This window comes from Phallusia mammillata, chromosome 6 (assembly GCF_965637545.1).
Source record: "Phallusia mammillata chromosome 6, kaPhaMamm4.hap1.1, whole genome shotgun sequence".
Lineage (NCBI taxonomy): Eukaryota > Metazoa > Chordata > Ascidiacea > Phlebobranchia > Ascidiidae > Phallusia > Phallusia mammillata.
The window spans coordinates 1280293-1295989 of record NC_137257.1 but is presented as its reverse complement, the minus strand read 5'-3'; the positions used below and the strand labels follow the sequence as shown (position 1 = coordinate 1295989).

The following is a 15697-nucleotide window of genomic DNA, read 5'->3' as shown; positions in this document are numbered from 1 at the left end:
AATACAACAGATAATCGTCGTCAATCTTGTAAGAACTGGGTTTTTGTTTTTCGACCGTCGGTTCGTTCGAGCGTGAAAGAGGTTTGGTGGGGTTCAGTCGGCAATATAGATATCCCCTTATGGCCTATACACTCTTTAATTCCTATCTCAATGCTAAGGCATTAAAATTGTTGGCAACAAAAAAAGAACTCTTGATGTGGTCACCTATATATTTCAAAACACATCCTGATATTTCACCTTACTGCTGCCCCTAGTGTCTTACTCAGCTTCCCGTATTTACGTTTAGGAGTAAGTTGCATTAGTTGCTGTTTTTTTGATTAAAATAATAAGAACCGTAATCTAGCAAGGTGTCAATAAAATCCAAGATATGAAGGCAACAAAAGGTAAGAGAACTTAGCGAAACTCAATAAGAGCATGAGAAGTGAAAGGCAACGTTGCAGAATGGATGGCACATAATATAATCTTGGTACGGCATGACATTATCATGTCCCATAAAATAATCTTGAATCAAACCAAGAGCGCTGACCATCACAAGATGTCGCATTCCATCGTCATGATTTATCTGTTTTCCCACAAAACATCCGATTACGAATCACATGATAAGCGCAGGTGTCTAATATCACAATGACTGTCGCAAACACCCATCTACCCCAACTAATATGGGGCATATTGTCTTATGGGGTAACTGGGCCTCTGTGTCGGGGTTCCAGGGGTGGGTGAATCACGAATACCACTGTGTTGGGAATTCGATATGTTTTGTCATGGGTCGTCAAAATCATCGGCATTACAGAGATCATGGTCGTCTAAATAAGTGTGAAGTTTCAGTCGTTGATGGAGTTTTTGGGATAAACTCCCACAGCTAAATGTTTTGCGTGGGTGGGTCGACCAACCGAAAAAAATCATCATCACTAAATTGTCAAACAAGACACCAAACTTGTGTAGTGTTTGTAGTGTTTCAATCATTTGCATTAAAATGTGTAAAATATTGAACCATTTGAAAGTAGGCTGGAGTAAGTAAATCCATCACATACTTTTCAACTGACATTCCCTTACGTACTTTGACTTTGACAAACTATCGGAAACGCAAAGCTATGCTGAAAAGCAGACACTGATTTTTTTTCCAGTCAGCATCTCAAGTTTTCACCAAATTCTATTCTTAGTCAACAAAATGACATACAGTAACTGTTGGCAATATGTTTGGACAAAAGCTAATTATGACCACAAAACAAAATGGGTTAAAAACCTGTAACGTAACTTGTTGGGGTTCGGCCAAAGGCTGATGAATGTCGTAGGGGTTCGGCCGTTATAAAAAGGTTAAGAACCCCAGATCTAAAATTGTCATCGAGCTTAAAGTTCAGTAGTGTTGTCAGTTTCACCCACATATTCTGTACACGTCTAAGTTGGCACGCAACACGCTACACGTCACTACACAAGCCAAGGCTCGACCAATCAGCGACGAGAAAGATGAGAATAGCAAAGGTTGAAGGGTGAATCATTAAGAGCCGGGTATGAAAGGGGATAGCACGGGGGCTAGGACCCATCATAAGCTTTGGGTAACTTTAAACTTTACTCCACAGTAGTTAAGCACTTAGACTGTTTGTTTTAGGCTTCGCATTCCGCCATGTTTCCAGATAAGCAGGTGAATTAGTGAAGAGTAAAACCCGAAATCCGATAAGACCTGGTTTTGGAAGCAAATTCTTCTTAAACTTCAAACGTCTGTTGTTAAGTAACAGAAGTTTCGGAGCGCAAAACGCCCTATTAGCCAAACTTATTGCAGATTTTACACCTTTTATCGCCCGTTCAGTTTGCAGCATATTTGATGCTGTGTTGAAATTTGAATTCATTTTCAAATACAGATGGTTTACCAATAGAGGATTGAAGAGATCAAAATACTTTTTAATCAATTTTAAATGCAAGACTGTCATATAAAAGAATGTGTACATGTTTGAGCCTTTATATCCTGTTGAAATTCAAAAATTTCCATTACTTTAAATTTTATTTTTTCTACCTCACTATTAACTTCCATATTTGGCGAGGTTTAGGGACATGAGAGTGATTTAAAATATCAGAGGTATAAACCATCAAGTGGCAAAAGTTGTAAGAAAATCATCTACTTCCAAAATAAAAAAGACAGACAAGCAATCATTCAAAACTTTGCACCAGAGCGAACGCAAAAAAGTCAAAAATAAGTTTTCTACATCCGGATAAAGTCGTGTGATAATCAGGTGCAAGAAAATAAAACAGGAACCGTCCCACTGCGAACTTTGCTCAAAAACATAATTACTTCGCTTCGATTTTGCCTGATAATTACCGTGCGCTGATCCGGTGAAGCAAACTTAATTGTCGGTTGGAAGTGATAAGTATACGGCGTGAAACGTGAGAAAACCTCAACTTCGCAGGTGTTACACGAGCCAGGAATCTTTCGTAAAAGAATGAGCTTGTTGGATTAGCGGATTTAAAATCTTCGGTATTTCAACCCAAACGCCAAAAAGTTTGCCATCCGTACCATCCTAGTGGGTGGTCTGTTCCGCTCTATGAATAGACGGGTTATCTGGGGCTCAGGATTATTTACACGATGGCTGGAGGGGTTCGGGGGCGAAAAAAAGGGGTCAAGGCTTCTGCCCTCACACTGAAAGCTAACCCAGGTTATGACCCCATACAATAAGCATGAACCAAGCATTCACTTCGATCATATCGGTTTCCAGCAGTTGCACAACTAATACAATCTGGAAATTACACTGAAGAAATCGCAAACTTAGGAACGCTTTTTATCAAGTGAGTAAATTTAAACAAGTTACAATTGGTCTATCTCGACCAGTGGTTCTCAACCAGTGGGCCATGGAAGCATTTTGATTGGGCCACAGACCAACCAAATAGAAAGCTTTTAAAAAAAATACTTTCCTTTGTGTCACTACACTCAATTTTGCTTGGGGAGGAATTGAGAAGGAATGTTTTTGTTTTGTTCTTTGTTCTGAACCTATTTTATAGTTGTTTTCTTTCTATCTTAAAAATTTACTGGGCCAGGGAATTTTTTTGCAATGAAAGTGGGCCACGAAAGAAAAAAAGGTTGAGAACCACTGATCTCGACAAATCCAGTGTAACAAATTTGCGTACATAGAAAAATATCAAGAAATGTAGAGAACGTGCGACAACAAGATAAGGATAATCATCTGCAACAAAAACATTCCCTTCGTGTCGCAAGCGAATGTTCTAACTAACCAAACGGAAAGCGACATTTAGGACGTGGAACTATAGTAGTTTCTATTTTGTAACAATCATGTAGTGACACGTCATAAAGACAAATAAACAATAGATTTACATCTTCACAGAACAATGAAAACGTTCGAAGAAGCAAATCGGCTACAAACTAGGAGATGTCAACAATCAATCAAACATCGGGCAATATAATAACGCCCCTGGCTACCAACAGATCAGATCAACAACTTGTCACTGAAGGATTTGTGACCCCCTGATATTAAAGCGTATCTTATGCAACTCGTGAAAACAACTAAAAAGTTTGTTTCTTGATTATATTTTTCCATCTCTTGTATTTCTTATATTCTAAGGACATTTTTTCTATCGAAAAATAGCAAGAAAAGGTTATTAAAACGCAAGACATGCTTAATTAAAAAAAACGGTTTGTATATTTGTTCTAACAAACGTTGCCAATTATTTTGGAAATATATCGTCTATCAAGAATTTCAAACAACTAAAAACAGCCAAGTACAAAACTGATTCCTTTCGTCATGAAAGAAATTGCCATTTAATTCAAACCTATTCACCACAACATCAGTGACATAAACCCCGATTCTCAAATCATTGTCAAGTTATTTTAACGTCACAAAACACTTGAAGTCTCACGTAGATTGGTTGAATTCCATCAACAACTGCGGAGGTGTGTTTAGTCATGCGTTAAGTCAACACAGTCACGTGCTGATGCTAAAATCTCGAGGACCAACATTTCTCCTTCGACAAACACACACAATATTGGGGATGGACATTTGCTTGTATTTGTTGGCAGTAATTCCGGTTTTGACATGTTAACCATTATATTGTAGGGAAGTGGTACTATGCATTTTAGTCGGATTTGCGGTCAGTTAAATCTGAACTGCACAACTTTCCGCTTTTTAATGGTGAACATAACGGCCCAAATGGACGTAAAAAGCGAAATGCTTTATTGTTTTTCGGCAAATGCTCATGCCATCATCAGTGATATGAAGGCCACATCAGTTACACCCGTTTATGTACACTTGAGTCGCATGATGGAATGATAAAAACCATTAAATAAACCATTATACTTATGAACAGATCCGTATATGGTGTTTCCGCTTTTCGTTTCGCTGGTACAATTAATTTAGAAAACAGGCACTGGATATTTAATATGTCTTGACGCGGGGTAAATTTATTACATCCTTGGAGGTGAATTTTGCCTGGAATAAAACATTTTACAAAACAAAATCCGCTTTTAGGGGAAAGCTTGATGCTAATTTTCAGAAACATGATGAAGATTTGTTCATATCCTATCGCATAAAAGGTTGTATCACCGATTCACCGCCAACCATTTAATGTTTAAAAAAATCGTTATCCTACTTTTAACAGAAGTAGCTTGCGTTCGCATTTTAAATAAAGTTTTAACAATACAAACGCACTGGTGCCATCTAACAAAACAAGCATTCGACGCGCGCGTTCGTCTGTGACGTAACAAGTACGATTATGGCCACTCGAAGCATCGCGGCGTTGTTATTGGGGCCGACGGTAGTGGAGTGGACTCATACCTAAACTTTCCCCAATAAATGTGGCTGGTTAAGAGAAGTCAACGACCGGTTAAATCTGACAGAAGAACTCTCTCTCTCTTTACGTGTATTGTGGGCGAGGTTTAAATGTGTGAGAAATTTAAGAAATTCATGTCTGAGAAAATCTGTCTAAGATGAAAAGTTAGTTGTTTTGCCAACAATAAAAGTTCAATTTTATAGCAAAAATGAACTGATTTCAGCATCAAGTCACGTAATATAAAGTAACATTTATGTAACAACAGAAAATTTCAGCGAGAAAATCACAAAATTGGTCGCTGTATTTTATTTGTTTTACTAAAACAAATGCATTTCGCTTTTATAAGTACATCAGTGTCTGAAAACATAAATTTAATGACCCTGAATCGTCGCATTCTTTTGCTTTACTTGCGAGGAGATTTCATAAATAAGAAAAAGATTTACTACCTGACTAACAACAAATAACAATCATTTGTTGCAATATGATCATGTCCTTTAAATGTAAATCTATAATGACACCAATAATTCACATTGACAAGATTTCGCTTAATCCGTCAATGAGACAATAATTTGACAAGCACCGTCGATGGGGAAGTCTTGAAAGAATGTGAACACTGTTAATGACCGGCTAAAAATATTTCGACGTTTAATCGCTTGCACACGGACGCACTATAATAAGATTAGCAAGGATTTGAAAGGGGTTTGGGGGAAGTGGGGACTGGGGCTCCAGGAAGGTATGTGGTGGGGTTGTTTGTTTAACCCATAGGGCAAAGCGGGGTCATTCATGCGCTCCAGGGGGCTTGGGGCTGACGGATGAAGTTACTCGATGATTTACAAACCCATGAAGCAGAACACGAGATAGATTGAATGCTGAAAGGTTAAGTGGAAATAACACTTTTAAGAACAGTTCGAAGAAACATTGGTGAGAAGTTGTCGTCAACCGAAATGTTGAAGTTCAGACAACGAGAATGTTTTCGACAAATTAAAATGTTACAAGCATTGAAACAAAGCATATTTTGAACAAATTGGTACCGATCCGGATTTAAACGTTCATTTGATTAAACTTAACGTCCTTCGCCATTCGCCAGCTGCTTTCCCAGTGTTTTTCATTTGCATGTAATCTTTCAACCGTATAACCTACGCAACTAGAAACAGATATGCTGATGATGATTGGTTAAACAATGTGACTTGTAGAGGCATTAAGGATCAATTTTTCGCGATACTTCACTTTATTTTGTTCAACAATCAGGCTTATACTCGCACTCAAGAAGCTAAGTTTTTGCAAAACTTCTGTCTTATAGATGCACTGAAGAATAAATTTTTGTGATACTTTATCCTTCAACAACCGACATTGAATCAAGCCAATTAAACCTTCCCTCCGAAACCGCGTAAAGTCCAAACAAACAAATCCACACCATCAATCCAGCTGCAATGCAACTCCCTGTGAAGATTTTCACCGAGGCGGTCGAAAACACAAACTCGGTTTCAAAACATTTGTCAACCCCGATCAGCAGATCATTGCACACCCAAACCCGCCGAGTTGCCAAGAAAAACGCGATCAGGGTGGGCCAATCGCGCCGGTCTGTGACGTCACAATACGAACATAAAGGCGGCGAGTCCCCCCCAGTTGCTTGCCCAGCGCTTTGCCAGTGATAAGGGGATGAAGGAATAAGATTAATGGGGGCATTAGGGAGGGATACGACGCGCTCATGGGATTTTGGTTGTGTTACATAACGTGGTCACTCTTATTTAATTCCAATGTATCATCATGAAATCCTTTTAATTGTAAGTCACAGGAAAACGTCTTCATTGGCATGTTGTTCAGTGTTATAAATGTTATTGCTAGTTACACTGACTTAAACCGCAATTACCAATAAAATAGCCAACTTTTATCAACTGTCAACTTGCTTGAAGACAATAAAACTTGTTTATTCAGAGTTTAATTTCTTTTCTAGTATTTTATATTTTTCATTGGACCTTATTTCCGCCCAATTATATTCCATCAAAACAACAAGGGCTGCGCTTTCTTTTTAAACGCCACACTAGCCTCACTCCACGCGTGTTAGCTTACAAAATTGCACGGCAGTTTATGAAACTAGAATCTGCGCGCGCTGGCAACTCTATCTCAAACGGGATTTGCCATTTTGATGTTAAGGCTCGGATGAACTTAGATTTCCCGAAACCTAATGAAGGAAATAATCCCGACTTTAGGTCGTTCTAATCCCACATAAAGGTCGACAAATGTCTCGGGAACCAGAAATCATAAAATCCAAAGCCGTTTTCCAAACCACCGGGGTTTCTTCTTACGTTTAGGGGTCACTGAAGAGGCCCCAATAGCTCAGGGGGTTGGATTAGTCATCTTCTGCCACGCACGTAGGTTTGTAGGTAAATTTAGCAACTAAATACTTCTGGTGGGAAATGTAAGAACATGCGATAGAAAATTAATTTTTTTAAACGAAAGCGAACAAAAACATTAAAAAAATGTTTCGGAATCAAATGTGCAACTCAGTATCATTTACAAGAACTCTCTTGTAGCAAGAAAAAGCTTCTGCAAACTTTGACTTGATATTGCCAATAGTGCTGGATGAAAAACAAACTTTGTCTAGTAAACATTTTAACTTGTTTTCAACAAACATTTTAATAGCAAATTTTTGTTACAGTGCAAAAAACATGCCTTTTCACTGCGCTCGCGCAATTTTTATTTTAAACAATCTAATTTTCAGAGCAGGTTAGCGTTCTAAAATGCAAAAATAAGAACTGGTTGATTTTGGTAAGAAGCAGTTTTCTTAGACAATGTGGGAAAGTTTCCATGCAAACTTCGGCACAGTTCAGAACCAGATGCGATTATTTCTGGTTCAAGTTAAGTCTTGTAATCCTGCAAAGCCGCCCTGACACATGTTTACGGGAAAATGCCAGATCAAAGTGAAACGCCGATATTAAGAGATAACGCGGCCTTTTATCCCTGGCGCCGTATTAAGGCTTTTTCTTGTCGATCGCACGCGGCGTGTGGGAACAATGAAAATAGAACGCGAAAACGCGATTTTATGAAAAGTGACAGAAGGAAAAGTCAACACGCTAAGAAATTGGATTTGTTGAAAAAATAACTTAATACCAGTTGTTATTAATTTCGCAGGTTTACAAAACAAATAATGGGTATATTAAACTTGACAGGGGAGTAAATCTGGTTTTAATTTTGCGTGATATGACTTTTTTCACATTGCCATAGGATTTATTAAGGGGAATTATGTGTAAAGGGGCCGGGGAAACTTGTAAAAAAAGTAGAATTTTGTGGACTTGGAAAACCACATTACAAATTCTTTTCAGGCCGCAAACGAGGAATTTTGTTTTCAGGAATGACGTTATTCATTTCTCCCCGGTTCATATATTATGATTTTCGATTCGGTCTGGCAATTACAAGGAAACACGCGTTCCTTGCATCTCAGCTAACCACACTGCAGACTGAGAGGAGCCGTAAATACTTTGTTAATCAGAAAACAAACAACAATTTGGGAAACTTCGATATCCGATGTAGTTTCGGGCTAAAAACAAAATGGTTTCAAAACAACAAATCACTGATCAAAAAGGCTTCCTGCTTCTGTTTTTGACACTAAAGCAATCAACTTGTATTCAATTTTTGTGTGCTTTTATGAAAAATTGAACACTGTTTGTCATAAGAACGTCCATAAACGACTTTTTCCCAATTAAATGCAAAATCATTTAAATCATAAAAATTTGAAGTACACTCCACAAAACGTAAAAGTTCGTTTCAAGTTTATTTGGCAGAACAGTCTGCATTGATTTCTCCACCTGACTGACATAAGCCTGGTAGATAAACTTTCTTCATATTTCGACATGAGACGAATGAAACCGGGTCGTGGAGCGAGATATGGCGAAAACACGAGAAATGAATTAAGATGTTATTGGAGATAAAGAAGACTTTAGTTCGGCGTGGGTCGGCATGAAACATGTATAAGGTGCACCTGTTCGACTTGGTAATGCTTTGTAGTGGCATGTGGTTTGTATATAATGCTTTGTAGTGGTGGTTTAATAAGTAGGTGGCTGTTAGTTTTTATCATGCAGAAACAATAATGCGCCATACAAGATTTTACCATTCTGTATTAAATCGGGTTATATAAGAAACTTGGGTGGCTAAATTTTTCTTATCATGTAAAAACAATAATGCGCTATAGATGGTTTTACTTTAAAGATTTAAATCGGGTTATATAACAAGCTTTATGTAGTTTTATGCAGTCAACCTAACGATGTTACTCAAAACTTATTTAAATTCGAAATACTTTCAATGCAAAAAAGAACTTTATTTTGCTAATTTTCAAAAATTTTGAAACTTATTTTTTTCCAATCGACATGGTTTTGTTTTTGTCAATTCAAATTTTCATTTTCAAATTTAATTACAAGGTCATAAAGGTTAAAAACGGGAGTGGTGGCATATGGTCAAGGTTACATTCCAATCACCTTTTAGGCTAAATCTAATTAAAAATGCAGTCAAACAATTTCATTTCGCGATGTAATATTGACTGACAGGAAAAATTGCCGTAGGCAGTCTGTTGCGTCTGTTCAATGTTTCATGGCAGATAAACCGACCTTAAATAGTTCATTTAGAAACGAATGCTCGGGTATCAGTAAACGCGGGCAAAGAATAAATAAACCTTCACCCCCTTGCTTCAAAGCGTATAATCTCATAATTCTCCTTTCGAGGAGCGCAGAATTTAAACAGGCGTGAAATTTGAGAGGCCTGGGTTGTATAAGCTTTACCTGGAGTTATTAATAATAGATACACAAGGATAAAGAAGTCAATTTTGGTGAAAACAAAATTATTTCCATTTAATTTTTCCGATTTTATTGCAGGGCTTTTATCTTGTATGATACTTTTTTTCAATTTAGTTTTTGTCAAAAATAAAGACTTAACTAATTAATTTCAATCAAATGTTCCAGTGATAATGTTGCTTTAGCTGAAAAAAATTAACCTAAAAAACCCCTTTTATTAAGGTTTAAGAAAATCACCGACCAATGTTTTTTTTATTATTTAGTTAAAAAGTTTACCGGGTGAATATGTTGGCGTTTTTTGTTTGGAATTTTAACAGGACTTTAGTTACCTTTAATAATAACACCGCAAAACAAAATTGTTCGAGTTGTTGTAGAAAGTATAAATTCATTACGTGTTAGAACTACATAGTTCAAATATTCGGCCACACTGGAATGATGGAACGCAACAAATGACAACCTATAATCAAGCAACCTCAGTGAGAGTTGAAGTACTTGAATTGTGGTTCGGTTTGGTGTGAGAGCAAATGATCTAAGTCGAGAATTAAGAACTTAATCGTATTTCGGAGTAGAATTAACCGGACTGACAAATTGTCATGCGCGATTACTTACGATGTGAGTCTTTTGATGCAAGGAATTTGCGTGTCGTTAAGTGCTTTGTACTGTGCATGATGTGAATCAATTCTAAAACTTGACACATTACGTTTTTTGCAGGTGTTCTTGCGGGGATTTTCCGACTTATTTTAACATGTTAAATGTTAATCCAATCAAACGCAATGAATATAAAGTAATTTCTGGCAGACAATTCTCCACTGAGATATTACTTCAAATTGTAAATTTTCATGCCAAATAATTTACATGCTATTGCTATTTCATTCAACACTTGTAAGTTTTGGAGACGTGAAAATCATACGACCGACCCAGTAACACAAACAATTACGTACAAATCCTACAACGTTACAATTTCAAATTTTTAACCAAATGATTTTTACTTGAATTTGAATTTGGTTTAAGGCAGTTTCCAACAAAAACACAACAGCTATAAAGGCATATATTACACAATTTTGACTTAACACTTTACGTGACAAACACAAAAAACGGCGAATCACGTGACTCATGATACGCACCTGAGCGAGCTGTCAATCAAAACGCCCACGCTTACTCTTAACGCCCACCAGGGTAAATAACACGCGAAGGGGTGCTTCTACACTTCAGTCGAAAAGTTTAACTTCGATTGAAATTTTGAGTGTTTTATGGAAAGCATTCTCGGTCACAGAAAATTCAATGCACAACCTAAGACCCTTTTCCTTATTTTTAAGTCTCTGTTACTATAAGATTGTAGTATTTTAGTCGATCATTAAAATTACAGCCACAGGTATTAAGAGGGAAAACTACAACAACAAAAACAGAAGTACTCGCTAAGTTGCCAGTTCTTCGGTTTTTGTTTCAAATCTAATGGGAATGTCAACTAACTTTTGTTTTAAGTAACAGGCCAAAATAATAACTTTGCTCATTTACTGCTTAAATAATGATTTTTCATTATACCCAGAACATTTATTACAACAAACTCCAAACAGACCTATTCTAGTAATCGAATAGAGTATGTTACAGACTTACAGTGCATCTATTTGAAAGTTAACTAAGAACTCGATTGATTAGAATAACAAAATGATTCGTAACTTTTTTTTCAAACGAAGTATTCCCATTTGGAATGTCGGGAACATTAACGGTCTCCTGTCGATTGAATTGTTTCAGAAGAAAGCATTAATTGTTATTGATTGATGTCGCGTGTAATTGCATCTGCCCGCATGGAGACCGCAAGTCCGCTGGGAGTAATAAATAAAACATGCGAGCCCTAAGATGCGATGCAAATGGATTTGTCAAAGATGTTCCACAAGTGAGAGATGGAATAATGGCCGTTTGTCGCGTAGTAATTGAAAATAGTGACATCAGAATGAAACATAGTTGAAATAGAACGATTTCAGTATGTTATAGGAAGTAGTAATTGGTGTTTCAAAAATTTAGACTCGAAAAGTCTTAGTGTTAAAAACGGTTGTACCAAATTGCGTTGTAAAAAATGAGCCTTTGCATTTACTAAACAAAGAAACATTGCATATGTGGTACCGAACTTTACCTAACGTATAATACTTCTAGCATATTAGCAATTTACCAATCTACTTCAAACCACAAGATAGGAACACACCACATGAAAACGAATCTACGGCGGTATTAGTTTCCTTGGAAGTTACGCAAGCCCAAGATTTGCTTGAAAACACGAAAAAGGCGCCAATTATTCGTCAGAACACAAATAAACGCAACCATGAGATGATCGAAGCTAATTCTAATCAAAACAAACACAAAACTAGTCACGCTGGCGCTAAGGATAAAATTAAATCCTACTACAATCCTCGACAATACAGTAAAACATTTCCTTTTGGTTCAAATGTTTAAAACTTCTTATAAGCCACAAACGATATTTTTGTAAGCTCAAAGTTCACATGAAGACGGAACATTGATCATTCTAACTGTGGTCAAATATTATGTTTGTCGATTTTTGTTCATTGCAGTTTTCACAAACTTGTAGTGCTTTACCTTTTTCCCGCCACATAGCAAAGCATCTGGAGCGTTTAATGGCTTTACTCTTTAATTAAATATATAAGACACAAATTTGTCAAATCTAGGGGAAAATTTGTCAAATTCTCAATCCTTTTAGACACGACATGGGTTCAAAAGATTTTTCAATGATTTTCCGATAATACACTCTACTTTTCGTACTTTGTAATAAAACAAGATTTCAGCAACTTTTAGGCCAACCCTGAATCCACACAAATTCACAAATTACCACAACTTACCGATGCTCTGTTTGAATTTTCCCATCCCCGAGAAAACTTCAACTTCTCCTTTATCGCATTCGTCTAAATTTGCGTCCATATTGAAATCTGCGAACTTAAGTTGAATCGCTTTTCCCGCCGGAACACGGAGCTCCCATTTGCACGTGATGTACCCTCCGTTGTCGGGAAAAGTAGAAGAGTTTATTCGGGACTTTGAAGGAGTCGGTGGCGGTTCGGGATAATTTGGCGACGTAAAAGTACCCGATGAGGCCTCCAGTACTGCGTTGCATGAAGATACTGCAAATAAAACAATCGAACTTATTATTTTAAAAACAAATGTCATTTAATCTGTTTAAATCAGTGATTCCCAACCGGGGACGAATTTTGGAACTTGAGGGAAGGGATTTAATCTATTTTTACATGTGGTTTGTAAACAGAGACTTTAGCGCTGAGAATATAACCTGTGATGTTGATAAAAGACCCAATTTTAAATGATCTTTGTGCGGTTTAGCATCTACTATGTAATATACTAATATTAGGGAGGAATGGAAATGTTTTAAATTGTTAAGGAAGGAATTAGTCAAAAAAGGTTTGAAACCACTCGTTCAAACCATTGAAGCTGTAGCTATTAAAACATGGTTGCAAAACTTTAGTTAAGTTTTTTGATGTAAACTATGACAGTAACGACTCCTTCTTCGGACTTTGACACCAGCAAACCCAGATGCACTTTTGGTATGTGCAATAATTACGATGAATCAACTAATATTCAGCTTTCGCACCAAGGCGTGAAATTCCTCGCAAGCAGCCAGTCACCGCCAAGAATACTCTTAGGCAGTGGTGGGATTCAGCCGGTTTGCACCGGTTCTATAGAACCGTCTCACAAAATTTAAGAGAAGAGATCAGCGAACCGGTTAGCATTACTGGTTACTGTCAATGGACTTTTTGTAACAAAACCGACTGAAAAATTTGACTTTTGTGATACGACCGGCTGACAAAAATTTGAATCCCACCACTGCTTGTAGACCACTGCGCCGAAACTGTGGACAATACAAGACCGTGAGCTACACCAGGTCTTGAAGTTAACTACAAAAAAAACTCGTACAGTAAATATTTGGCCAGTTGCATAACAATGGCTGACCCTTCTACTGTCTGTACAACAACAAGCGACCATCGCGACTGGTCACGCTAGGCGACATTGTGACGTCATAATCTGGTCGCGCACCGTCGAGAATCGATCAGGCGCTATGTCATTGAGGCGTGACGGTGGCAGTTCGCCCGTGTGTGCTTCTCGAATTTTGATGATTTTTTTCGGCTTGATGGCGAAAAATGGTGGAAGGTTTAAACTGTAGTTGGAAGGTTGGTTCATTATAAATATCAACTCAATTCCATATTTTGTGATAAGTGTTTTGTTTTAATGCAATAAATAAGAACCGTCAAATTAAAACATTTGTGGTGAATTTACAACTTGTATCTGTTCGAAAACGAACATAGACTAAACGTAATTTTGGGTTTATATGAAAACAACTAAAACCGGCATATTTATGTTTAGATGAAAAAGTCCGAACAACCAACAAGATGTGTTAGAAAAAATCTCCACAAAATTCCGATTGGTAAGCTGGGCTGTTAATTTGGTGTCAATATATTTCACTAGAATGTAAACTATTTGAAACGAAGCAAATCGCAACATTGCCAACACAAAGTAGGCTGACAGAAGAACTTAGCCGACAAATTACACGGCCACACTGCAGGCGTTCCGCAACATGCAAAAGCAAATACACTTGCACAATTCGAAAGAATTTTAACAAGATTCTAATGTCAGTGACAGTCGCAAACTTTGCAGGGGGTTCAAGCATGGCAAACCTGCTGGAACTGCAAGGCTATTTGGGGTAAAGGTCACAGTTTGCAGGAAAACAAGCCACACAGCAAGAAAGCGGTCCCGCTAAGTCGTAAGTAACAGGTGAATGTTGATTTAAAGTCATAGATAAAATACCTAAATTGGAGACAAAAGAATTGGAATAACTAAGAAATTTTTTTAAACAGAGCAATAATTACATAGATTTTATGTTTCTGATGCTATTAATTTATATTTTTTAAACAGAGCAATAATTACATAGATTTTATGTTTCTGTTGCTATTTATTTTCAATTTATGACTGGAACGAGGGGAATGAAAGAAATTGCCGTTCTTTCATTTAATATAGAGGGGCTCAAACAATAATGGAAACGATACCAAAAAAAGGAGAAGACCATGCTCATGATGAGATGACTGAACAACCACAGTAACTAAACCACAACGGTCTTTGTGGCATAAACAAATCGACACAACGTTAACATAAAGTGTCCAAGTTTAAAAAGTTGCAACTACTTGTAAAAACCGACCGCATATTGTGTAGGTTACATGCAAACCACGTGACCATATTTCAAGTGTCCTTCTCCCTTGGAAGAATGTAAGCGGTGATGTCGATAATATAAACATGATCGAGTCAGCACAATGCTCGTCTCTTTCAGGCCACTCGATGCAAGGAAAACACAAAGCGTTATGAGTCCCCGTATCCCACTCAAACCCAGCTAAATGGGGCGGATTTAGCCGGGGTGAGGGGTATTGATTGTGACCTCTTCAGGTTTAAGCACTACGGGCTAAATAAACAATACTTGACAACCTCTTCCTAACACCGGCAGCTATGCTCCTCCCAGGGTTGGGTTTAAAGCGCTATTGGTGTCCACGTGTATCGACGAGATTATTGAATAAATTGGTCGTTTGGGTTCTGGTAAAATTTCGTTCAAGGCTGGATTCAATTGAAACGCTGTGAATTAGTAAAACGGCCCTTCTAAGTCAAAAACATTTGTCATCCAAAGCCACGTGGCCGAATTTCGTTTGAAATCTATTTTATTCGGACGTAATCATGTAGGTTGAACCTTGTTTGATGTTGTTGCGTTTTATGTTTACAAAACACTTTTCTATTTCTCGATGGAAATCACCTACTTGGTCTCTTCTGGGCACGTGCGTTCAAAACAAGTCATCCATACTCTATGCAAAAGTGTAGCATACGTAAAAGTTCCTCTCAGGTTTTAGAAAAATTCCACAAAAAACTCAGACAAGCCACACAAGAGTTTCGCATCCGATTAAAGCTTTAAATTTCAACTTCCTGGACACAAGTGGTACAGATGCGACCCAGGAGCAAAACACAAATTATCGTCTATCCGACCGATATCGGGTTAGCGCAAAAGGCGTTGTGACGTCACAATGGAAACGCGATAAGACCGAGTGAAGTTTGTTCCCAAGTAGAATGGTTTCAATCAAGGAATGAATCGAAAA

The 15697-nt window shown here is 37.5% G+C and overlaps 1 protein-coding gene across 1 annotated transcript in view; it reads right to left on the bottom strand.

Annotated features, from left to right (window-relative positions):
• The window catches only part of LOC145232636 (uncharacterized), a 39717-nt gene that overhangs the window by 13869 nt on the left and 10151 nt on the right, over positions 1-15697 (bottom strand). The window contains exon 2 of the mRNA XM_080097299.1: positions 12404-12679. Within this exon, the coding sequence (XP_079953425.1) occupies positions 12404-12679 (276 nt within the window). The remainder of the gene's footprint in view (positions 1-12403; positions 12680-15697) is intronic.